The sequence below is a fragment of the Pistacia vera genome, unplaced genomic scaffold, assembly GCF_008641045.1.
Source record: "Pistacia vera cultivar Batoury unplaced genomic scaffold, PisVer_v2 Contig462, whole genome shotgun sequence".
Lineage (NCBI taxonomy): Eukaryota > Viridiplantae > Streptophyta > Magnoliopsida > Sapindales > Anacardiaceae > Pistacia > Pistacia vera.
The window spans coordinates 388,216-414,057 of record NW_022196293.1 but is presented as its reverse complement, the minus strand read 5'-3'; the positions used below and the strand labels follow the sequence as shown (position 1 = coordinate 414,057).

The 25,842-nt window shown below is 36.1% G+C and overlaps 1 protein-coding gene across 1 annotated transcript; it reads right to left on the bottom strand.

Annotated features, from left to right (window-relative positions):
* Positions 1–6,992: 6,992 nt before the first annotated feature.
* LOC116145508 (squamosa promoter-binding-like protein 6) lies at positions 6,993–8,301 on the bottom strand. The gene is made up of 2 exons (XM_031430967.1): positions 7,634–8,301; positions 6,993–7,026 (listed from the first exon to the last, which is right to left on the bottom strand). Exons 1-2 carry the CDS (start codon positions 8,299–8,301, stop codon positions 6,993–6,995), a joined length of 702 nt encoding a protein of 233 aa, XP_031286827.1.
* Positions 8,302–25,842: the final 17,541 nt, after the last annotated feature.

Below are 25,842 nucleotides of genomic sequence, written 5' to 3'. Positions count from 1 at the left end.
AACTCACCTCTTGATCCAGCCTGGTATATGGATTCTGGTGCAACTGATCATGTTGCATCAGATCCAAATCAGTTAACAGCCAGCCGTAACTATGATGGTAATGATCAACTACAAGTAGGCAACGGTGAGTCTCTAAACATTTCTCATGTTGGTTTTGCTTTGCTTCCTAGTTCCTTGAAATCTAAATGTGTTTACTTAAAGAATGTGCTTTGTGTGCCTAGGATTATAAAGAATTTGCTTAGTATCTCAAAACTTACCAAAGATAATAATGTTGTTGTTGAGTTTGATTGTGATTATTGCACTGTAAAGGACAAAGCTTCCAGAACAGTTCTGTTGTAGGGAGGACTTAAGGCTGGGCTGTATTAGTTGCAAATACCTTCTAACCTGTCATCACATACTTCTCCTTCCCTACTATCATCTACTGTTACGTCTAGTAGTCAGTCTGTTTCTGTTCCTCAAACTTATGTTACTGTTGTTGAAAAAATATCCTTAGGACCTACTTTACATGCAGAAAATATAGCTAGTTCTATTAATAACAGTTGTATTATGACTGCAATACAGTCTTCTAATAGCAGTTGTAAGTCAGAGGCCACTGACTCAAATATCTGTAAACCATCTCTATCTTGTAATGTGTCTTCTTTAAATAAAAGAATATTGCAATTATCTTGCTTATCATCTCAGCATTGTGATAAACTGAATGAAACCACCAATAATGCATCTTCACTACATAATGCATCTTTATTACATAATACACCTTCATTGCATAATACACCATGTGTCTTTCAAGTCAGTAATAATCCAGAAATTCAACTATCACTTTGGCACAATAGACTAGGACATCCGCATGCTGAATCATTACATAAGATCCTATCTTCTATGCATAAAAATCCTGCTGGTCTTATGTCATAGTTACCTTTTTGTGATGCTTGTAAATTAGGTAAACTTCATAGGAATAACTTCCCAATTTCTCACTCTAAAGCCACTCATCCTCATGCAATTGTTCATAGTGATGTTTGGGGTCTATCTCACAGTCATTTCCTTAGAAGGATATAGATATTATGTCCATTTTATAGATGATTATAATTGTTTCACTTGGTTATTTCCCTTAAGAACAAAAGCTGAAGTTTATTATGTGTTTGTCAAATTTCATCACTTGGTCGAAAGACAGTTTAATTGCAAGCTCAAATGCTTGCAATCAGACGAAGGTGGGGAATATAAGGGTCTCATTTCTTATCTCACCACTGCCGACATTCAATTTTGGCATTCGTGTGCATATGTTCATCAACAAAATGGGCGAAGTGAGAGAAAACATAGACACATTGCTGAAACTGGTCTTACCCTATTAGCTCATGCATCCATGCCCTTACATTATTGGTGGCTTGCATTTGATACAACAGTGTTCCTTATAAATAGAATGCCTACTTCTGTATTGAACTCGCTTTCACCATATGAAGTCTTGTTTGCATCAAAACCATTATATTCTTCTCTTAAAATCTTTGGATGTGGTTGCTTTCCTTATCTTAGAGATTTTAATAAACATAAACTTAGTTTTCATTCTTCCAAATGTGTGTTTGTTGGTTATAGTCTTATTCACAAAGGATATAAGTGTGTCAATTCTGAAGGCAAAATGTTTATCACCCCAAATGTCCACTTTAATGAGTCTGAATTTCCATTTCAAAAGGGTTTTGAGTCTCACTTTCTTGGTCTGTCTTCTTCATAGACATCCTTAGAACAAGTTAGCCATGTCAGTCCTGATGTTCCAGTGACACATTTTCCTTTCATTGTAATGCCAACTGCAACTGATCACAGCTCTAGCAGACAATCCTCTTTGCATCATGACTGTTTTGTAGCTGATCTTTGCAGTGATAATTCCAACAAACCAGTCATTCCAACCCATGATAATGCCTTTCCAAAAACAGATAGGTCTCAAGGCTTAACCATTTCACATTCTGTTTTACAATCTTCACCATCTGCCCTTCATAAATCACCTACAAATTGTTCTATTGCCATTGATCTCACCTGTTACAAACCAGCAAATATTCCCACTTCTCAATCAACCAACCTAGAGACACCATCCTCTTGTCCACTTGTAGTTGATCTAGCACTATCACAGCTTCAAATAGAACACATTAATCAGGTCACTTCAGTTTCTAATCTACAAAACCAAACTAATCAGACATCCTCCAACGATAATCACTTTAATACTACAACAGCCTACCCTTACCAACATCAAACAACAACAACCTATCCTCACCTACATTAAACAGAACCAGCTTACTCTCACCAACATCAAACAGAACCAGCCTACTCTCACCAACATCAAATAGCAACAGCCTACCCTCACCAACCACAACAGAATCAAATTCAACCTTCCAATACCCATCCTATGCTCACTCGTGCAAAGGCTACTGGACAAACAACCACAGTCTTACTTTCCTCCAAATCACCAGCCATACAACCAGAACCTAATTCCATACCTGAAGCTTTGGCTAGTGTTGAGTGGAAAGATGCTATGCAAGATGAGTTTGATGCACTTTTAAGGAACAATACTTGGACTCTTGTTCCTAAAACTCCTGATATGAACGTTGTTGGAAATAAGTGGGTGTTTAGAACCAAGTTTCATGTTGATGGCACTTTACAAAAATATAAAGCTAGGTTGGTAGCAAAAGGGTTTCAGCAAACTCCCGGGCTAGATTATTTTGAAACCTTTAGCCCAATCATTAAACCATGCACCATTTGCATTATTTTTACACTTGCTGTTTCTTATGGTTAGGACATACACCAAATTGATGTAAACAATGCCTTTTGGAATGGCACATTGAGTGAAATTGTTTACATGCAACAACCTGCTGGGTTTGAGAGTTCAGCCTGTCCTCTACATGTTTGCAAGCTCAATAAAGCATTGTATGGTCTGAAACAAGCTCCAAGGGCCTGGTTTGACAGATTGAAGCAAGCATTACTAGAAAAAGGTTTCCAAAACTCAGTTTTTGACTCTAGCTTGTTCATTCTCAAAGATACAAGTCAAGTTCTTTATGTGCTCATGTATGTTGATGATATTTTGATAACTAGATCCAGCAACTCTTCCATTAGTAAGTTGGTTCATGATTTAAACACTCAATTTGCACTAAAAACCTTGGGATCAGTCACATATTTCTTGGGGTTGGAAGCTACAAGAACAGATGAAGGAATTCACTTAAGGCAGTCCAAATATGTCACTGATTTGCTTGTCAAGACAAAAATGCAAGATGCTCATTCTTGTCCTACTCCCATGGCTGTTGGGACAAAACTTTTTGTTGCTGATAGTGAGTTATTTAAGGAGCCTAGTCTCTATCATAGCGCCATTGGAGCATTACAATACTTAACATTAACAAGGCTTGACATTAGCTTTACAGTCAATAAGCTAACTCAATTCCTTCAAGTTCCAACAGAGCTTCAGTGGCAGGCTTGCAAACGTGTGTTGAGATACATTAAAGGCACTTCATTTCATGGTCTTCTTTTCAAATCAGCTGCCTCGTTGTGTGTCGAATGTTATGCTGATGCTGATTGGGGTAGTAATTTGGATGATAGAAAATCCACAAGCGGGTATTGTGTGTATCTTGGTCCCAATCTAGTGCAATAGAGTTCTCGTAAGTAAAAAGTGGTTGCACTCTCATCTACCAAAGCTGAATACAAGGCTTTAGCTCAAACAACAACTGAATTAGCATGGCTGAATAGCTTGTTCTCTGAATTAGATGTGAAATTGAACTCCATTCCCATAATTTGGTGTGATAACATAAGTGCAGGAGCTTTGGCAGCCAATCCTGTTTCTCATACTAGAACAAAGCATATAGAGATAGATGCCCACTATATAAGGGATCAAGTGTTAGCCAAAAAGGTCTTGGTTCAATATGCTTCGTCAAAGTTACAAATTGTTGATGTTTTGATAAAGGCTCTTTCTATCTCATAATTTCAGGAGTTAAAACAAAAACTTACAGTGGTTGCAGCACACTTGGAGACTTAGTCATGAAATGTACTGGTTTGATTCACACTTCACACTGATTTGTTCAGACTAGATGTTGTGATAATTGTTTAGTCCAGATGATGTGATACAGATCTGCCTACAGATTTGCCTACTGATCTGTCTGCTATTATGTTTTTTTTTTGGGTTGCTGCTATTGTGTTGTTACCTTTTGAAGCTCAGTGCAGGAACCAAAGTGGCATGGCTGTATAAGTTGAGATTTTTTCTGTTTAGCCTGGTTGTTGCTGTTGTATTGTTATCTTTTGAAGCTTAGTGCAGGAACCAAATTGGCATGACTACATAAGTTGAGATTTTTTTTTCAAGCTCTGAGTAAGAACTTCGTGCTTTCTGCGGTTATTGCTGCTTTAATTGCTATTGAGTATGTCACCTTTTGAAGCTCTGATGAAGAACTGAATTGAGAATAGAGCAGTGCAGAATCTGCATAAAGAACATAGTAGTTCTAAGTAAGAACTGAATGGAGAACAGAGAGTTCTGAGTAAGGACTGAATGGAGAACAAAAAAGTGCAGAAACTGAATCCAGAATAGAGGAGGTCACAGTTTCTTTTTCAGCTTAAATCAGCTAAAAGCTCTTTGTAATAAGCAGTTTACTGAAACAAGACCAACGGTTTGATTTACTAGGGGATGTTAGTCATAGCAGTTGAGTGGTCTGGTCTACAAGGGGATGTTAGTCATTCTTGGTGTAAAACAGAGCCGTATAGTTTAAGGGGAAGTGTTTGTCATAAAATGAAGAGTTAAGGATCTCCTTGTAATTTGTCTCTTGCCTCTCTTGTATACGGTGTCGTTTTGTTCTTTAGGTTTACATTGTTTGTAACGATGCTATCAGTTATCAGTTTACTCATCTTTGCTTCAGCTCATGAGAGTATAAAACATGAGCTAATTGTAACTGTTTTTCCTTAACGAAATATCAATAGAAATCCTTTCTCTCTTTCATCCTCTATTCTTCTTTGAGATTTACTGAACAACACGTTTCAAAGGCACTCATTTGAAGACTCTTCGAAGGAATGAAATCGACAAAACATTACACTGGGATTACTTGTCAATCTTAAAGGCCTTTGAAATTAAAGATCAATTTATGGTTTGCTGGAGAGTTTCCTTGTCAATCTTAGTTTCATAATTTTTGGTGGGTTTGGTGCTTACTTTTATAGTTTTATTCCCTACATCTTTTTTCCACTTTTCTAATACTATTTGTAGGAAAATTCAAACACGTAATTCTACAAAGCAAAGAAAAGTTGTGATTGAAATGGTTGAATATAAGCACTGCTTTCTGTCTCACAAGTTAAGTTAAATCATTGCTCTAGGTTATTTTGTTCCTATATACTTCCCAGGAACTAATGAGCATTCAGTTTTAGTCGTAGAACTTGCTGGCGTCCACTAAATTCTTGTGCTGCAATTTGTGAAGCCATTTACGCAATTAATGTCGCAATCTACAAAATTACCTTACCAAGAGCACTACTTCGTATGAAGTGACTTTCCACAAATATTCGATCCACTGAACTAGAATTAAAATCGGCTCATCAACTCCAAATAGAACCAAGAATTTGCGTAGCCTCTTGAAACTTTTTCTGGACGTAATCTATAATTAGAAAAACTATTGCGACTTAACGCTCTAGTACTGTAATAATTGGGTACATGCATTTAATTTGTGTAAAGTTTCACTATAGGATGTTGAAATTTTGTATGCATGAAAAAGAACGGTAGCCCTCAGTTTGTGTTCTTAATCCCATTTTTATGACTATATTAATTATCCATGCGTACGTGTTTCTAATTCTCTGATATTGCTTGCACTGGTCAATAATGTCGAGGACTAATAATGGCTCCAAGAAATGACATGAAAGTAATAGGAACAGAGCCCCTCAACTTAGTTCAAATCTGCCTAACCCAGCATTCAGAAGGCATTGTTTCAAGGACACTTAAAAATAATTTGACCCTTGCGCCTCTTCCCCATTATAAATTTAGAGTAGCTTGCAATTCTTAAACCAGAACCCCTAGACCTTACTACTCAACCATTTATCTTATCTGCAAACATTTGCCTATATTTTCTCTTCAACCATTTTCCATGGCTTCTTTGAGCAAAACTGCTCTCGTCTATGTTCTTGTCATCACAATCTTCTATGTACCTTCTTTTGAAGGTAGAAAAATCTTGAGCGTGGAGAAAATGAAGGCCGTCCCTTCTCTGGAGGAAAATTTGGTTTTGAGTGGCTTTAATAAGGAGGCCACAAGTACACTTTCTTCTGGGAAACAGTTTGATTATAAACTGGGTACAAATGAAAAGTTGAGTGGCATGAACATTGCAAAGGATGTCCCAGTTCTGAAGAGATCAGTTCCTAGTCCTGGAATTGGAAATTAGAAAACATTTACTCTCAACAAAGATAGAATAATACTTCTTCTCTCTTGGTGATTTATAAGTGTGTCATATGTTTCAGTTCCAAAATCAATTACTTTGAAATTCTAGCTAGTTAAAGTGTTGTGCAAAACAAAATAATCATATTGATCAAACCTTGAAATATTCATGTACTTTGACTCTATGAAATATGTGTTGTTAGTGAATATATATATGTGTTGTATTTAATATTCTTTCTCTATCAAAGGATGAAGGATGACTCTCAACTTGCTAGAAAACACTCTGTAGTTCCTAAGCTTTTGAATATCAACCATTACACATGTATTTATAAACCAAAAGTCTGTTTTATGATCATATTTTTTTATAAAATATTATATCATACATCAATGATTTAATTTATTGTTAGTTTGATGGGAAAATTTGCTATCAATGTGAAGCACTGTCTTGTGTTTATGATTTCAGAGCTGGGAGGAAAGTCTATACAATTAGAAATAAAAATGAATAGATGTAGAAACATATAGCTTCAATAATGAAAAATGTCTCTGTCAAGAGTGGTAAAATTGATTATTTCTACAGGGTATTATCAATTTAATCACTTTTTTTTTTTTTTTAAATTGTATAAGGGAAAAATTATTAACCACATTTTACATCACATATGGCATTCTGCCTGACAAATGAAAAATACTTGACAAATAGAAAATTTCAATGAAGACAAGTTTATGGCAAGTAAACCACCACTGGGTGACCAAGTGGTCAAGTAAGACTTTTGAGAGTATTACTCAAGAGGTTCCGAGTTTGATTCACCTCAACGTTTAATATGAGTGGTCATTGAAATTCTTATCCGACAGGTAATTTTAGAGTTGCCAGTTTAGTTTCCTATAAATAGGGCCGTTTCCATTTGTGAAGTATTCCATGTTAAGTGAAGTCACTTGAGAAATAAATTAAAGTCATACTATTCTCTTTGAGTTTGTTTAGTCCCTCTCTTAATATATTATTGCACTTTCATCCCTTTTCACTAGACCTCACAAAACGGGTGGGTGGGCCGAGTACGGTTCAGGTCAAACAGGTACGGGTCAAACGGGTACGGGTCCTTATACGGGTGCAAAATGTTGGACCCGTGCCCTACCCTGTACGGGTACGGGTGGATACGGGTGAACTCAGTGTTTCTTAGTCCTCTGTTATGAATGACAAGAAGAAACAAAAAGGGGAATTGTTTTTTGAAAGCTTCAAAAATTACAATAGAGTTAGAAAGGACTTGATAAAACATAACCAACCTGCTACATTGTTGACAAAATCTCTGCTCAAGGCCATTCACAATAACTTTAGCTGTCTTTGAGTGAACCTCACAAACTTTATGCCTCTTGTGGTAGTCTTTTGAGGAGCTGAGATCCTTATTACAACCATAAACTTGGCAAAAGGCAGTATGCGAAGTAAGTTCGGCTAATCTCGCTCTCTTTGGAGGCGTAGACGACTCCGAAGAAGACAAGAGAGGGGCTCCTCTAGAAATCTTAGAGTTATGAGCATGAGCATCTCTTTGCTCAACAAACCTGCCTAGCTTTAGATCAAAAAGTGATGAGTCCCTACTGCTGTTGGAGTCCACCACAGAGCTTGAAAGCTTTGAAGTGGACTCATCTTCAACAAGAAATGAGCTTGAGGTAGGCATAAATGGACTCATCATTCTTCCACTACTTTCTTTTCTACTCAAAACATCTCTAATTGGATTGCTAGGTATTCTTTTTCCTACCAATTCTTGAATACCAAATTCACTAAAACCTTGGTTCTCAATAGCTTGTTGTTGACCTGAGACTAACATGTTATTACCAAAACTTTTCAATTCCCAGCCTATCAATATGTTTTTACTTCTTGCAGAAGAATCCGAAGGTGAAATTGTATCATTTGCGATAGATCCTTTCCCCCCAGAAACATGGCTCCAAGACTCCATTAAATTGCATACAAACCTAACACACTTCAATTCAAGCAACAAATTTAAACTTTTTCTTTAAACACTTTTACCCAAACACCAAGCTTAATTAAATTTAAAATCCTAACAAGTTTCACCCTGCTCAAGAGTATCCATTGAAGAACTTTACTAACGCTTGAGAGAGTACATAACCCACAAAAGAAAAGCCAAAAGTTTCCTTCTTTGAAAGCTCAAACAGTCAAGAAACTCAGTCCCTGAGATATCAAATGCACCAAAAAAGAAAAACCATTAGAAAAAAGCAGCAGCACAAGAACGCAGACAGATACGAACAAAAAAGCTTCAAACTTTGACAGCACATACACTTGAATTCAATAATGAAACAAACAACGAACCAAGGGAAGTGAAAGATCTTGTTCGTGCAAAGACTAACCAAAAATAGCACAACCAAAAATACCAAAAATAGATCAGAGATGTGAGAGATCAGAGATGAGATGAGAGTGAGAGATCAGAGATGAGATGAGACTGAGAGAGTGAGGCGTGAGTGCGTGACTGTTGCAGTGCTGCGTGAATGGCTGAATGGCGAATGTGTGAAAAAATTAGGGATTAAAAAAAAATTCATTACTGCAAATATGGGTGCTCGCGGGTTCACCCGTATAAACCGTGTGTTTTTGGGCTGGGTACGGGTATGGGTCTAAAAAAACGGGTTTAATAAATTGGACCCATACCCTATATTTTTTACCCAGGTACGGTCCAACCCGTGGGTCTAGACCCGTTTTGCCAGGTCTACTTTTCACTTTTCAGGATTCTCTTTTATTTTATTTATTTTACAATTTGTGATTTTGAAGTATAGAAGATGATCGCTCGTAAAACAAGATCTAGAAGCTTTAACACTTTCCATCTCAAGACAAAGGAAGCCCAATGAAAGGCAAGGAAAAGCTATTTTTTTTTTTTTTTTTTTTTTTGTTGTTTTTTTTTTTTAAATTTGTAGGTTAAGACACAAAAGATAAGAACAATCCGATTATCAAATAGGACAATTTATGTGCAACAACTTACATGTATAAAGAACATCAAATTGTGAATCTACTTAAAGTTAAAAAAGGGGCCATTTATGGGCCTACCAGTTAAAAATAATTGATTTATGGAAATTACTAAAATAACTTTTTATTATAATTATTACTTTCAATTGAAAAAAAACCACATGTCAAAATACAAAATTTTCCATTCGAATAGACTTAGGATAAAAAAAAAAATAGGAAAAGATTATAAAAAGAATACTAAAAGAAAAAAAAAAAAAAAAAAAAAAAAAAAAAAACAGAAGGCCAAACGGCACAAAGCTTCAATCAATGAACTTTTCTAATTCTTAGGTCAAGGCATATCAGATTATTGGTTTATGTATTTGATTTTTGCATCTTGTTCCATATATACATTTTACCATAGATATTTCATGTTCGATCAAATTCTTTTTCTCATTTTTTGGTATTATTGACATCCCTATAAATAGATGATATATTTTTATATTCATCACAAATTCGAATTTTCTTGATTGTATCAGCTAGATCTTTGCATTCTTTTTTGTATATACCTGTCATTTTATCATAAATTGAATGTCCAGACTATTTTCCATTTTTAGGTATTATTTAAATCCTTATAAATAAATGAATATAGAACAACATCAATGTATCCAACCAGCTCTAAAACCAATCTATCTAACATGTCTAACCTGAGAATGACATTTCTCCTTTTTGCTATAATAAAGATTGGCTCACAACCAAATTTTACAAACTTTTTTTCACAATCCCGATGTAACAGCTCGCAATTGGTCAGTTCGTAATTGAGCAGACGAGATCCATTGCGAGCTGTCATGTCGGAATTGTGAGAGAAAGTTTGTGAGATTGAGTTGTAAGTGTAGTATTATCCTTTTCACAATTACAATGTTCTTCTCACTATCGTGTTGCATGCTTGGGAACTCTTGATCTTGAACATTGAACCTTATCATCGTATTTTAGGATCTGGTCCAAGCCCACATGGAATGCACAATTACCTGTGGCCGCCCTGATAGATCTTGATCATCGAGTTTTAAGATTCGGTCCAAGCACTCATGGATCTGGCCATGACGGCCGTCGCAACCACCGCCAACAGTGTCCTCCCTACCAGATCAGTCGTAGACCAATTTGAGAGTTGGTCATGATGGGGCTAGAATGGAATTATGGTTTTATTAATTATTCTTCTCATGCATTTTCATATTGTGTTTCATATGAATAATAGCAAAACATCTATGCTAGTGCATGTAATTCTCTTTTAGCAATTCATATGGGACTTTTGTTGTCATACTCATACCTCTCATCTCCATCAATACTTGCAATAAAAGTTGTTATTCAATCGACATATATGCATACTTTATATTTCAATTAATGAGTCAAGGATTTTTTTCTCACCCAAATAATAGCTTAATAATACTTTTTCACCTATAGACTTTTAAAATACTACTTTACTACCTAAATTTATATTCCAGTGGTAAACAGAGAGCAAACTTGGTTTAGACTATTAGGGCTTTTGAAGAGGGGAGGTAGATAAGTATTTTGGTGGTGAAAGGTTGGATTTTGGTGTTTGAGATTGATCGGAATTTGACTTGGGAGGGACGGCTGCACAAACCCTAATCGCGCTATTTTCGTTGGCAGAGTCTGCGGGAGTAGGGTTTGAGGGTTTTGGTGAGTAATGATCAGATAAGAGAATGACGGTGGTGTGAGGTCGGAACGAGGTTGGAATCAGAATTGAAATATAAATTTGGATAGTAAAATGATATTTTAAAAGTTTATGGGTGAGAAAGTGTCATTAAGCCATTATTAGAGTGGGAAAAAGTTGTTTACTCTTCGATTAATAGAATTTATGCGAAACAATAAATGTGCAAATAATTAATAATTACATGATACTTTTTTTTTTGGTATGATAATTACGTGATACGTTTTTGGCTTTTCATGAAATTAATTTAAATGAAGTAACCTAGCAAAATTACATGCATTGCTTTTGCTGAAATTGGAAACTTGGAATTAATTTTTGATGCTTAAATTAGATCGAAGTTGTTTTCCTTGATTAGATAACCATGTACGATTATACCTCGTGCCTCTATTGGCAGCCCTTCCTTCTACTGTTTTAGCTTCAAATCTATCTACAATTTGGATGTTCTTCGTCAGCCATATATCTTCAGAATTTAAGAGCCCATCCTTATTTTAATAAGAGTACACCAACACAATATGTCAATAACAGACCATTAATTCTAAATGGGAAAAATAATTTGCAGATTGACTTATCTGTTTACTCAGATTTATTTTAATATATATAACTAGGAAAATGCTTGGACTCTTGTCTACTGAGATTTATGGCCGGCAAAAGTACTATTTTTATTTATAAGGATGGGTACATCTTGTATTAGAATTATCAACTGCTGTTGTCATGAAGGCAATATTTGACTGACGTATTGACTAAAAATACAGTGGTTTCTTTCAGATTGCCGGGGACAAAAAAGTTCAGTATGCATGACACTATTGCTACTAGTGGAAAGTCTGCAGCCTGCTGTTTCTGGTGCTCTATATAATATATATAGCAAATTCTTTTTTATATTAAGAGAGGCTATCAGGGAAGTTGCCCCCTTATTTTGTAAGTGGCCTAATTTTTTCAACTCTCATATTATCACAACTTGTAATGAAACTTATATGTATTTTTGTCAACTTATGAATTCTGTGTGGCTACATTAAATTTTGATGTTAGGACATCATAGTGTTTATGCACAATTGTTTTTGTAGCTTTCTGTTGCCATGACACTTAGTGTTAGTGTCGAGACAATTGCCCAGTCAAATTTTTCTTACACATGTCATGTCTTCATTAGACATTAGGATATTCTCGAGACCAAAGATATGAGAGAGTGGTCCATGTACACATGTTAATAAAATTCATTTAGCTTTTCAAAAATGGTCTAAGAAAGTAGATGAAAACTTTCCCAAAATAACTAAACATGTAAGAAATTGTCGACTGGTTGTCTAGTGCATTGTTGAGCAAGTTTTTTTTTGTATTCGTCTTTAACCTTGCATTATCTTTTGAGCCTTAATATACCTTTGATTTTTCTTTGATTATCATTTGAGGTTTTCTTTATTTTTAATCAGGTTCTATATGCTTTGGTAAGCTTTAAAATACCTTGTTAACCTTTGTTGTTAGTGTTGTTGGAACAAGTTTCCTTTGATGATGCTTGATGGGATTTTGAGTTATTGGAGTTGAAGGGTGTCTTCGGCATTGAACCTTGAGTGGAGCTCAAGGTTGTCCAGGTTGTTTCCTGGTGTAAAGCTAGTTGTGGTAGAACGAAGTCCAACCAGAGGGTGAAGTTTGAAGTGTTATCATAACAAGGAGTGTTTTACAACTGGTGCTTAACTTTGGCTTTATAATTAAGTTATAAATGTTTATCATACTAGATTAGCTTCGTCTGGACTTGGTCCCATGGATGTAGGCAGTTGGCCAAACCATGTAAAATTGATTTGTGTGCTTTACATTACGTCATGGATGTTTAGATTATGTTGATGATGAATGAACAAACCCACAAACACAAATGAACATGTTTAACCCATTCCACTTAAGTTTAATGAACTTGGTAAAGTCATAAAACAATCAGAACTGGAGACTTTCAAGTGACTTGGTCTCTTTCCGAACTTTTTTATTTTTAAGAAGATATTTCCTTCTTCGTTTCTTTGGTTATGAAACTATTCCTTGATATCTCTGAAGGATTTGTTATAAAATATATAGCCTAACCTTGAAATTGGGAAAGGTTCATTGGTTATGAAGTTAGAAGGTTTTGCCGATTCACAATTTACAAGGCCAATTGCAACATTAGAGCAGCCACAACTGACATATAATTGGTCTTTGACACGATCTGACCCGACCCTCCTTATCCTATAGGCTTCGGGTGCACCCATGATACTCAGGTGATCGAGACGTGTCATGTGGGAAAAGCTAAAAAATATAAAACCTATTTTTCTGAATAACATCATGAAACATTTCTCATAATTTTCATAACAAACACTCATAAACACATCTTTTACAAATCCAATAGTAACATATGGTATCAGTTTTCCAAATCATTTACAATCTAAAAACATAAGATAGAATGCCTGATAAAAATATTAATTAAGCAGCAGGAAAACAAAACATGTCATGCTTCACTCAAATGAAAAAGACGTCATGTTGGCCCAACCTTGAGTGAAATCACTCCTCGGCACGATCTCCTTCTTGACCTAGGGGGGCGTCGGGGGGAACATTTGAAAAAGAGGGGTGAGCGGAAATACCCAGTGAGTGGGTGCTTTCTAAAAACCCTTTCTAAAATCATTTCAATGTGCAATAGAACATTCATATTTATATAATATCATTTCTATAAACATATTTGCAACTCTAAAACCAGCTTTGATCACCAATACTGAAATCTCTCACCATAACTAGTATTGATCATACAAAGTTGATGTTCCCTAAATGAGTCAAAGTGCTAATAATTGCACATGTATGCTGTCGTTTAGCTTGTTAAGTTTTGTACTTATACACTGTCGTTTTTGAGAATCAGTTGAGCTACTGAAGTAGCTACTGAACTGTTCTGTATAAGTGTAACTGTTTTACTCTTCAGTTAACAATCAAGAAAGCATTTTGCCCTTTTTTCCGTTTTTCTTCTTATTCAACTCAATATCCATCCTTGTGTACATGGTATCAGAGCCACTGACTTGCGTCAATGGCAAATCCTTCTAAACCTACTAATGGACTCAACAATTCAAATGAATTGTTAAACCATTCAACAAATCGAACTTCATCAGCTCTAGCCACCAGCTTACAAGTCATCAATCCCAAACTCACTCAAAGCAATTATCACTTTTGGAGTTCTCAGGTATTATCTATCGTTGGCTCACATGAACTTGAGGATCATCTTCTTGGTAAGATTGCATGTCCCTCACCTCTTATCATTGCCGATTTTGAAATTACTCAAGATTTAGGTCGAATTAGTGGTGAGGTTAAATCAAGTAATGTTTTTGTAAATGAACAATTGAATCCTGCCTATATAATGTGGAAAAGAACTGATAAATTTCTAGTCAGTTGGCTCTTGGCATCAATTTCTGAAAGTATGTTTGGATGTGTATCAAAGTGTAGGAATTCCATTGAAATATGGTTTGCCTTAGAGAATGAATTCATTACTGACTCAAAGGCTAGAGCATTACATTTTAAGAATCTTCTTCAAACTACGCAAAAAGGCAATCTAAGTGTAGGTGATTATGTTAAAAAAAAAAAATGAAAGAAATTGCTGAGAGTTTGTCAGCTAATGGAATGGTAATTGCTGATGAGGATCTATTACAATATGTTCTTGATGGGCTAGGACCTGAATTTGATGCTGTGGTAGTGAATTTAACATCACGCATTGAGTTAAAATTTGATTCTGTCACACTGCAAGAGGCCTAATTTTTACTGCAGAAGTATGAAATAAGACTTGAAAAATTCAATGCAATAGATTTGTACAACTGTTCAACACATATAGCCTCAACTGGTACTTTAAATAGCTCACATGGTTCCACTAGTGACACAAATCGTGTTTCCAAACCTGAGTTAGAAGGTTCACAATCTGACAGAGTGTCTAGTTCCCTTTATCTTGCTGCACCTACCTTAATGTCACTAGGTAATCCTCATTATCCCCTATATCCTCTCTTTGCTGCTCCTTTATAGTTTGGTCAGAATTTTGGTCAATCTCTATATCATAACAGACCACCTGCCTTTAGAGGAATGTCACATGGCAGGGGCAGAGGTTGAAATGCTGGGAGAGGCAAATTGATTTGTCAACTATGTAACAAAGCAGGACATTCTGCTGCTCAGTGTTATCACAGGTACAATTCTGCCTATAATGGCACGATTCAACCCTCTACAGCAAACACATCACAATAGCCAAGCTCCTTTTATGAAAATTCACCTCTTCCACAACCCAACAGTCACTTTCACTATAATACTCCTCAGTATAATAACACTGGATAGTATACATCTAGCAATCTTTAATATAGTGGATTTGGAGGACTACCCCATTCTTAACAGTCCCATACTTCTCATTTTGGAACTCCATCTGACAGATTTAATTCTAGTGTTGCTTTGTCTACTAATAATGCTATAGTTAATGGCTTTGGTGTTCCTAGTCAACAGGTGCCAAGTCAAAGCCAAGCTTATTTTGTAAATGCTGGTCCTCATTTAAACTCAGCACCTGATCAACATTATCACTCTTTAACACCTCCTACACAGTCCTCTCCATAACCACAACAGTTTGCTCTTGCTACATCACTCACACCCATTGATCTAATATGGTATATGGACTCGGGAGCAACTGATCATGTTACCTCAGACCTCAATCATCTGAATCTCAACAAAAACTATTCTGGAAAGGATCAACTTCAAGTAGGCAGTGGTGAGTATCTCCCTATTTCTCATACTAGCCATTTCGCTATTCCAAGTGCTTTTCATTCTAAGTGTTTATACCTTAAAAACATCCTATGTGTGCCTAAGATAACAAAAAACTTACTTAGCATCTCTAAATTCACTAAAGACAATAATGTTATTGTTGAATTTGACTCTAACTGCTGTGTTGTTAAGGACAAGTACACAGGAGCAATTTTACTGCAAGGGGACCTTAAAGGTAGTTTGTACCAGCTGAATTCCTCCTCTACTCAACCCTTACTTGTCTTTCATTTGTTGTCTGTCACTGCACCATCATCTAATGTAGCTTCTGCCAATACTCTTGCTCTTGCTTCACAAGGTCTTCAACATCAGTCAATACATTGTAGAAATCCATTTGTTTCAGTTGAGTCTAGTTCTTCATTTGTTTCAGCTGAACCTGATGTTCAAGGTCACTTTGATGCTTCTTTCGTGTCAATTGAGTTTGATGTTTAGGGTCAATGTGACCTTAATAAAATCTGTAGTACTCCTGTTAGATACATTGAGTCTGATACTATTAGTCAGTATGTGCCCAGCAAAAATAATGATGATGTAGCCATAATCCTAATTCTGATAAATGTAGTTCATCTTTGAATAATAAAACTTCTTGTTCTGATAAATGCACTGCTCAAACACATGCTTCTGATAAATATACTACTTAAACACATGCTTCTGATTTGTGCTCTGTTTCTACTGATATCAATGCTTGCACATTTACTGCCGAAAATTGCACTGCACATACACATACCATTGCTTCACATTGTTTGACAGCAAGTGTTAACACTGATGGTTACTTACTTTGGCACAAAAGACTGGGTCATCCTCACTCACAAGTTCAACATCACATTCTAACCAATATGCATATCAAGTTTCCTTCAAAACTAAACACTTCAACTAGCTCTCATGTTACTTTTTGTGATGCCTGCCAATTAGGCAAATTACACCACACTAATTTTCTAGCTTCACATTCTCATGCCTTAGCACCCTTAGAGTTAGTGCATAGTGATGTTTGGGGTCCTGCCCTTATGACATCCATTGAAGGCTTTAAATACTATGTTCAATTCCTAGATGACTATAGTAGATTCACATGGTTGTTTCCTCTCAAAACCAAAGCTGAAGTTAGGTCAGTTTTTATAAAATTTCAGCACTTAGCTGAAAGGCAGTTTGGATATAAGCTTAAAAGCTTACAGTTTGACCAAGGAGGAGAATATAAGGCTCTCCTACCCTACCTAGTTGACCAAGGCATCCAAATTAGACAATCTTGTGCTTATGTTCACCAACAAAATGGTAGAAGTGAGAGAAACATAGGCATGTTGTAGAATCTGGATTAACATTGATTGCTTATGCATCCATGCCCCTTCAATATTGGTGGTTAGCCTTTGAAACTATTGTATATTTGATAAATAGAATGCCTACTGCCACTCTTTGTAATATGTCGCCTTATCAAAAGTTATTTAACAAGGTTCCTTTTTATGATGGTTTGAAGGTCTTTGGATGCACTTGCTTTCCCTACATGAGAAACAACAATAAACATAAGTTTGATTTTCATACCGTTAAAAGTGTCTTTGTAGGGTATAGTTTGATTCACAAGGGATACAAGTGTCTAACTTCTGATGGTAAGATTGTAGTTACTCCTAGTGTTCAATTCAATGAGTGTGAGTTCCCTTTTGCTGTCAATTCTTTACATTCTTAATTTCAACCTTCTAGCTCTACACTCTCTAGTTCAGTTCATAATACTGATACTTCCACAAACACAAACACTTCATCCTTTTCTTTTCGGTCTGTCCCTTATCCTTTATAGACTTTAGCAGCCACTGATCCCTCTGCAGTAAACATTACTCCTGACAACTGATAAGAGCTTGAGAGTATATATTTTTTTAGTGATTTAATTGGATTATTTGTGGAAAAATGTGTTTAAGTTGTGGAATTTGAATTAATTATTTCATAAATATCTTTTACAGGATCATCGGTGTATTTTGAGTATTTTCAGGTTGAAACCGATATTTGAAGGAAAAAGAATGATGTCGATGGAATTCGTGACAAGTAGGAACAAACGGTGCAAGAATCAGAGTTGAAATGAGAAAGTTGTGATGCGTCGAAGATACAACGTAAAATCTGGAAATCCTTCAAGATGAGCATGCCTCGATGTTTCAATCATAACTTGAGTTGTAGAAATTGGAATTCAAAGATTCTTGTGGTGTTGGAAAGCTTATTCAGAGAGATACAAAGTTCAGGTTGATGACTTTACCAAATTCTGAAGATTAAGGACTCATGGGACAGAAAAAACGATCACCACAACAACCATTTCTGATAGCCCCAGCGATGGGTCACGGGCCTGTTTGGGTTATTACATTCTCCTAGTCCGAATTTGAATGGGTTAAGGCATTTAATTCCTTCCTAAGTAACCTCCAAACCCTAGCACTACAAATAAGGGTCCTTAAGTAATTTTGGGGTAGATTAGAGAAGGAGAAAGGATGGCTACTATTTTTGGTGATCGGAATTCTTGCAGTGCTCGTTCGCCAATTAGAGAAGTTTTTCTATTTTTTTTTTCTTAAACTCATGTTATTGAATACAATGGTTGTTTTTATTACTACAATTATGAACTAAATCCCTTTTCTAGGGCTAAAGATGTAGCCCAATTTATGAATATGTGTTGAATTTATTGTTGTTAATTCTTATTGAGCATTAATTCTAAGTTTTATTATTGTGTGTAATGCGTTCAATTCTTAAGGATCCGAGGGTTGAATGATATCATGGGTTGGGTTGAGATCGAGAGATGAAACCTGATTTTTCTAAGGTAATAAAACCATAGATTGAGCGAACGCTAGAGATAGGTTACCGCGATTTATGAGGCTCTGGTAAATTCTATAGAATGTAATGATCTCTTAGCTCCTAAATCCAACTTAGAGATATTTTGGGTTGTTGCTTAAGGGTTAATTCGCTAATTGTTCGAGAGAAAGTTGGTGAAAATTTAGGGAGTTTGGCCTTTAGAATAAGCTTAATTCGGTTAGCAATAATTGACAATGCATAGGATTAAATTGGTGTGAAATTTGTGCCCTAGGTTTAGTCATATTGATCTGTTTACCAAAGTATTAATAAATTTTGCTTTTGTGTAGTTTTTAGTTTGTTTTCTTTTTCATTAAATTCATTCTTAAAATCTTGTTTCATCAAATAGCAATAAAATAGACTAGTTTGGTACTTGGTAGGTAGTTCCCTTGGGATTCGACACTCATTTACTCGAGCTTTATTACTTGCTCGATTTCGTACACTTGCAAAAAGCCTGTCAACAACCATGTTTAAGATGATACAGCAGTTGGTAAGAATTCTTCTTCTCTTAACTCTCCTGCCTCCAATTCAAATACATATTCTCCTTTACTACCTGCTTCTACTAATTGTAAAAACCCATCCTCACCAAATGTTACACCATTACCTACAATTAATAGCCCTCATGATCAGTGTTCCTTACCCTGTAACAAACCTGGTTGTTCTTCTAAAAACACTAGTACCACTAACCCAAAAATAGAAGCTGCTGTCCCTACAAGGTCTACAGATTGCTCTCTCTTACCATGTCCACTTGTTGTTGATCTTACTTCCTCCCAATTTGCTGGTGCTTCAGCTGGTTCAAGTCTGGGCACACATAATACAATCTCCTGTCCTACTACCTCTGCAACTGTCAATATACACCCTATGATTACCAGGTCTAAAACAACTACTCAGACCTGTTGTTTATCTAATTGTCAAGATGACTATCATTTAGCCCTTTCTATTGAAGAGTTAAAGTCCCCTGAATTGATTGAAGCTGAACCTACAACAGTCTCTACAGCCTTTAAAAGTACCAAGTGGAAGGCTGTTATGGAGTCTGAATTTGATGCACTTGTCCACAATAATACTCGGACTTTTGTGCCCTCTTCCTCTTATTTGAATATTGTAGGAAACAAGAGGGTTTTTCACACCAAACTCAATGCTGATGGAACACTGTAGAAATATAAGGCCAGACTAGTTGCTAAGGGGTTTCAACAGACCCCTAGTCTTGATTACTTCGAAACCTTCAGCCTAGTAATCAAACCAGCCACTATATGGATTGTTTTGACTCTTGCAGTAACTCATGGATGGGATGTGCAACAAATTGATGTTAATAATGCATTCCTTAATGGAGTGTTAACCGAAACTGTCTACATGAAGCAGCCACCTGGTTTTGAGAATCCTGTCTTTCTTGATGCTGCGTGTAAGTTGAACAAGACTCTTTATGGTCTTAAGCAAGCCCCTAGAGCTTGGTTTGACAAGTTGAAGGCTGCCCTATAGCTCAAAGGTTTCCAGAATTCAGTCTCAAACTCAAGTCTTTTCACTCTTCAGCAAAATTCTGGTAATATATATGTTCTTATATACGTTGATCATATATTGATTACTAGTTCCGATGAGGCCTTTATTGCTCAGTTGATGAAGGATCTTAATGATCATTTTGCGTTAAAAACTCTTGGCTCCCTTAAGTATTTTCTAGGGCTGGAAGCAACTAGGAATTCAAATGGTATTCACCTAAGGCAGTCCAAGTATGCTTCTGACTTATTGACAAAAACTAAAATGATGGAAGCACATGCTTGTTCCATTCTGATGACTGTTGGTGTCAAGCTTAGCTTAAGATGCTGGATTATATTGCAGTACTGTAGGGGCATTGCAATATTTAACTCTTACCAGACCGGATATCAGCTTCATAGTGAATAAGCTAAGCCAATTCTTACAAGCTCCTACTGAGTTACAATGGCAAGCTTGTAAAAGGGTGTTAAGGTATATAAAAGGTTCTTTGCATTATGGTCTTCATTTTAAACCAGCAAGTAGTCTACATGTAGAGTGTTATGCTGATATTGATGGGTGGTAATTTAGAAGACCGAAGAACAACCAGTGGCTGTTGTGTATACCTAGGACCAAACTTGATTTAGTGGAGTTCTAGGAAATAGAAAGTTTTTGCTCTTTCCTCCACTGAAGCAGAGTACCAAGCTCTTGTTCAAACTACCACAAAAGTAGCATGGTTACAGAGTATGTTTACTGAGTTGGGGCTGTCTTTTCATACTATTCCTGTGATATGGTGTGACAATGTTAGTGTTGGAGCACTTGTATCCAATCCTGTGTTTCACACGAGAACGAACACATTGAGATTGATGCTCATTACATTTGAGAACAAGTTTTGGCAAAGAAAGTGGCTATTCAGTATGTTCCTTCCAAATTACAGATTGCAGATCTTCTTACTAAGGCACTGTCAGCTTCTCATTTTAGTAAGTTAAGGTCCAAACTAAATGTGATATCACTTGATGATAGCTGCAAATGAGTGTGAGTTTGCTGTATGTTAGTATGTCCTTTAGTAGTCCTTATTGCAGATTAATTGGCTGTCTATAGACCTAGCTGTCTACAGACCAGTTTCACTTGGTTGTATTCTGCTCTACCATTCATAGTCTACTGCAGTCTTAAGGATCTATCAACTGCTCTTCATTTCTGGTGAACTATTTCGATTACTCTCTTATGGTCTACCAATGGTAGTCTTCTGCTCTAAAATCATAAGTCTGATCAAGTATGAACCTTTTTTGTTGTTGCAAAATGAACAAGTAATTGGTCTGTTGTGCAAGTTTCTGGTGAACTATTTCGATTACTCTCTTATGGTCTACCAATGGTAGTCTTCTGCTCTAAAATTCTACAGTCATAAGTCTAATCCAGCTTTTGGTTGTTGCAAAATGAACAAGTAATTGGTCTGTTGTGCAAGTTTCTAGTGAACTATTTCGATTACTCTCTTATGGTCTGCAAATGGTAGTTTTCAGCTCTGTAGTCATAAGTCTGATCTAGCTTTTTTGGTTGGTGCAAAATGAACAAGCAATTGATATGTTGTGCAAGTTTGTGCATGCTCTATCAATTTTTATAGATTGCTTATTAGTCTGCTTCAAGTGTTCTCCTAATAATCAGAAAGCTCAGGTTATTGAATCAACATTTTATACTCAACATTATTGAATCTGATAATTGCACCAGTAGTTCCAGAATTGCTGAATCAGTTTAGAGGAGGCTACTAGTAGAAGCTCAGATTAGAGGTAGTTTGGTTCAAGAGAGAATATCAATCATACAAAGTTGAATCAAATGATTGAATCAGCAGTTCAGAATTGTTGAATCAGTTCGGAAGAGGCTACCAGTAAAAGCTTAGATTAGAGGTTGTTTGGTTTAAGGGGGAATATTGATCATACAAAGTTGATGTTCCCTAAATGAGTGAAAGTGCTAAGCATTGCACCTGTACGTTGTCGTTTAGCTTGTTAAGTTTTGTACTTATACGCTGTCGTTTTTTAGAATCAGTTGAGCTACTAAACTGTTTTGTACAAGTGTAACTATTTTACTCTTTAGTTAACAATCAAGAAAGCATTTTGCCCTTTTTTCTGTTTTTCCTCTGATTCAACTCGATATCCATCCTTGTGTATAACTAGTACCCAAGGGTAAATCCATCCTACTCAATAAGATCAATCATCGTGTGGGTAAAACCACTAAAACCATCTTGCCTAGCAGAGTTCGCATCACTCATACACTAAAAACTGTCAAACCTAGTGGAATTCGTATCGCTCAGGTCAAATATCATAATCTATCATACCCAACGAAATTCACATCATTCGGGCAAAGCATTGTAACTAATCATACGCATGCGCAAAGCCAAACTGAATATGAGAGGGATGAGTACTACGTGGGGTGGTTTGAAAACCACTATCATCATAAACATGCTCTCCACATCATTTATCACAAAACTCATGCCATTTCTCAAGTTGGAAACATATATAGTAACATTAAAATATACATGTAACACAAGGGTAAAAATAAAGGTTTCCAAACAAGTTTTCAAACTAACAATTAAACCCATTTCAGCATCATTGTCAAACACTTGTCCAAAAACATCAAAGTTCTTCTTCCACATGTAAATAAACATTTATTCATCAATAATATGCAATAAACCTCATTTTTATAGAGAAATCAAACAATTTGGGCAATTTAAAACAATAGGCATGCTTAACTAAAACATTAGAGAGAATTTTATTAACATGAAAGTTAGGGTTTTATTTGAGCTAATTTTGAAAAAAATTAACTTAAAACGCTAAGGTAGAAGAATAGAGAGGTAAGGATGGGAAATTACCCAATTCTAAAGCTTACCCACAAAAAATAGAAGTCGAATTTAACTTTCCTAATGCTTTTTCGACCGATGTACACCTTTTCCTCCTCTATTTTATTTTTCTTCTTCTTTTCTCTTTCTTTTTCCTTGTTATAGTTAGCTTCAACTAGATATAAAGTGAGCGCCTGGCATTTGACCAATACAACCTATATATTTGTCATCCTTTTAAAACAGTCTACATAATATGCATCTTTTCACAAAGGTCCCTTGCCTAGCACTTTTAAAACTAACATTTCCACCCCCTTTTGTCAATCCTGGAATGCCCGTTCCAAGTTGAGGAATGCCAGTTCCAATCTCCAGGCAAGTCGTTCCTAGCATAAATGACACTATTCTCTAGGTCGTTCATTGTTCTATCCAAAATGACAGCTTTTGACGACTTGGGTAGGAAAGCCTGTTCCATCACGAGGAATGCCTAATCCTCAAATCAATCAAGTCGTTCCATAAGGAATGACCCGTTCTTGTGCTCGTGCACTCTTTTGGAATTTTCGGGGACTTTTAGGGCAAGTTGTTCCAACACGAACGACTAGTTTCCACGTTCATTCTAAGACATGGAATGCTTGTTCCTCTTCACGGAATGGTTAATCGATAATCCGTTAATCCCATGTAAGTATGAACGATCCCCCGAGTGTGTCAGCATACGTCGATAATCTGTTAATCCCATGTAAAGTATGAACCATATCCAACCTAAACAGTACTATATTCATTCATGATATTAACAAATACACGGGGATTAGAGTCTCACTTTTGTACCTTTAAAAGTTGCATCATCGTCTTCCTCTATTAGTATTACAGTTTATTTTTAACGCTGAAGCCGATAACATGGTTGTTGAAAGATGAACCTGTTTTGGTGAAGGAAATGATGGCCACAATCGAAGAGATGGAAGAAGAATGATTGAAGACAAAGAAGAAAGAAGCAGACCACCTAGTCGTCGCAGTGAGAACTGGAAAAGGCGTAGAACGTGGAGCAAAAAGAGCGATCACAGCGGCAACAGAAAAGGTCATGGCAATGAGTGCCAAAAAGAAGAAGAGAGGCGTGTGTAAGAGAGGGCGCAAAACGTGAAGAGTTGGACTTAGTTTCCAGTTTTAGAGTTTTAGTTTACTGTAGGAGTTTAAGTTTAAGTTTAATTGTTTGTTTTCCTTTTATGTTGAGTTTAATTAGGAATAAGAATTTGAGTTTATGTATTTTTTCCTTTTTTAGTTATAGTAGAACAAAGAAGTAGTTTTTCATTAGGATTAGAGTTGTGGTCTCTTCCTATAAAAGAGATGAGAAGTCTTCAATGTATTTTGAGTCATTCAGATTAATAAAAGAAGAAGTTTAGTTTTCTCTCTGTAGTTCATCACGTTTTTGGGCCATGCAAGTTTGATTTGTCACTTCCAAATTCCAACAGTGGTTGACTAAGTTAGTAAAAGTGGAGTTCATTTAATGAGGCTACAGAAGAGTAATACACACAAAGCAAATAATCCAAACCACATGAGCCATAACATTATTGTCTTGAATAAGACATTGACATAACTTTGCATTCTTTCTTTATTTTTCTAATTTTCTTGAATTCTTCAATTCCACATTGCCAATTTTCTATTTTTTCTTTGGCATTATTTCCATTCTTCTGACTTTTGTTAGTGGGGTGGTTGCAGGCCTACAAACTAAAAACTATTTTAGTCATGATCTTCTTTGCTAGTGCTTGGCATTAATTTGTGTAAACGTAGAAATTTAGGGAATTGTACCAAGATTAGATTTGACACTGTTCCATTCTATAAAAGAATAAATACAATGTTATTTTGATTGCATAATAATCAGTTTGTTAAAAACTGATGGTATGATTGTTGATGAAGTACTTGGGATGATATCTCGGGGCATTTCTTCAAGGATAAAATTTAAGAAACTATAGTCTGCTATAGGTTCCAAGTCCATTAAACCCTCAAAAACCTTCACCAACATTGATGTGGAAGGCCTTTTATACAAGTTTTTTTGCAAGCATGAAATGGCAATCCGGATCATCCTTACAACATCTTCTTTGTTGTTTTGCATGTCCCCACTTTGTTCATCAATTAAATCAGAAAGTTGATTTTCTTCTACCTTGATCTTCAGAGTATCAATTAGATAATCATTGTGCCAAGAGTTAGAACTTTTTCTTCCACAAATGATTTCCAACATCACAACTCCAAAACTGTAAATATCAATCTTCACTGTCACACCCCTTCCCAAGTATCCCTATCCTACTGGATCCGGGCACTCTAGGAGACTTAGGATCCTGAAAGGAAGGAAAAAAAACGTTCATAAAAACAATTCCGTTTATAAACGAAAGTGAAATGTAGTGCATTTGCATGTTTAAGGTTTAGAAAGCGGAAATACACAAAATAATTATTCTAAAAGCGAGCACTGAAAGTCTGGTTACAAAGAGAAACGTAGTATCAGAGTCCACTAAAGTTTGTAAAAGATGCAGATCATCATGCGTCAAGGCCAACCTAGAGCGTAGAGTATGCTCCACACGAACCGGATCTACGATCCTAGGGGAGGAATCATTAAACAGTGAGCTAGGAAGCCCAGTGAGTGGATACTATATTTTATACGAAAATAGCTTTAACTTTGAAAACATGCATGAATAATCCATTTGCATGCCACACAATACTTATGCACTTATATGATAAGGCAACAAACATCATATATTATTCTCGGATGCCATGAAATCACACACCACTATCATATAAAATAAATCAATTATCACCACCCTACTAGCACTTAGGGACTTGGATCATAACTATCCGAACCAGTCCGTAACTCAGACATGAAGCTACACCACCTGCAATCTACCCTCGGGGTGGCACCATCCGCAGTCTACCCTCGGGATGTTAAGGACATCACTGGAAAACCATGCTCAACCCACAGTCTA

Coding starts and splice junctions, on each gene's coding strand:
- LOC116145508 (XM_031430967.1), bottom strand. CDS start 8,301: ATGGAGTCTTGGAGCCATGTTTCTGGGGGGAAAGGATCTATCGCAAAT. Junction 7,027..7,633: donor TTTTGTCAACAATGTAGCAG/GTTGGTTATGTT, acceptor TTCATTTGTCAG/GCAGAATGCCATATGTGATG.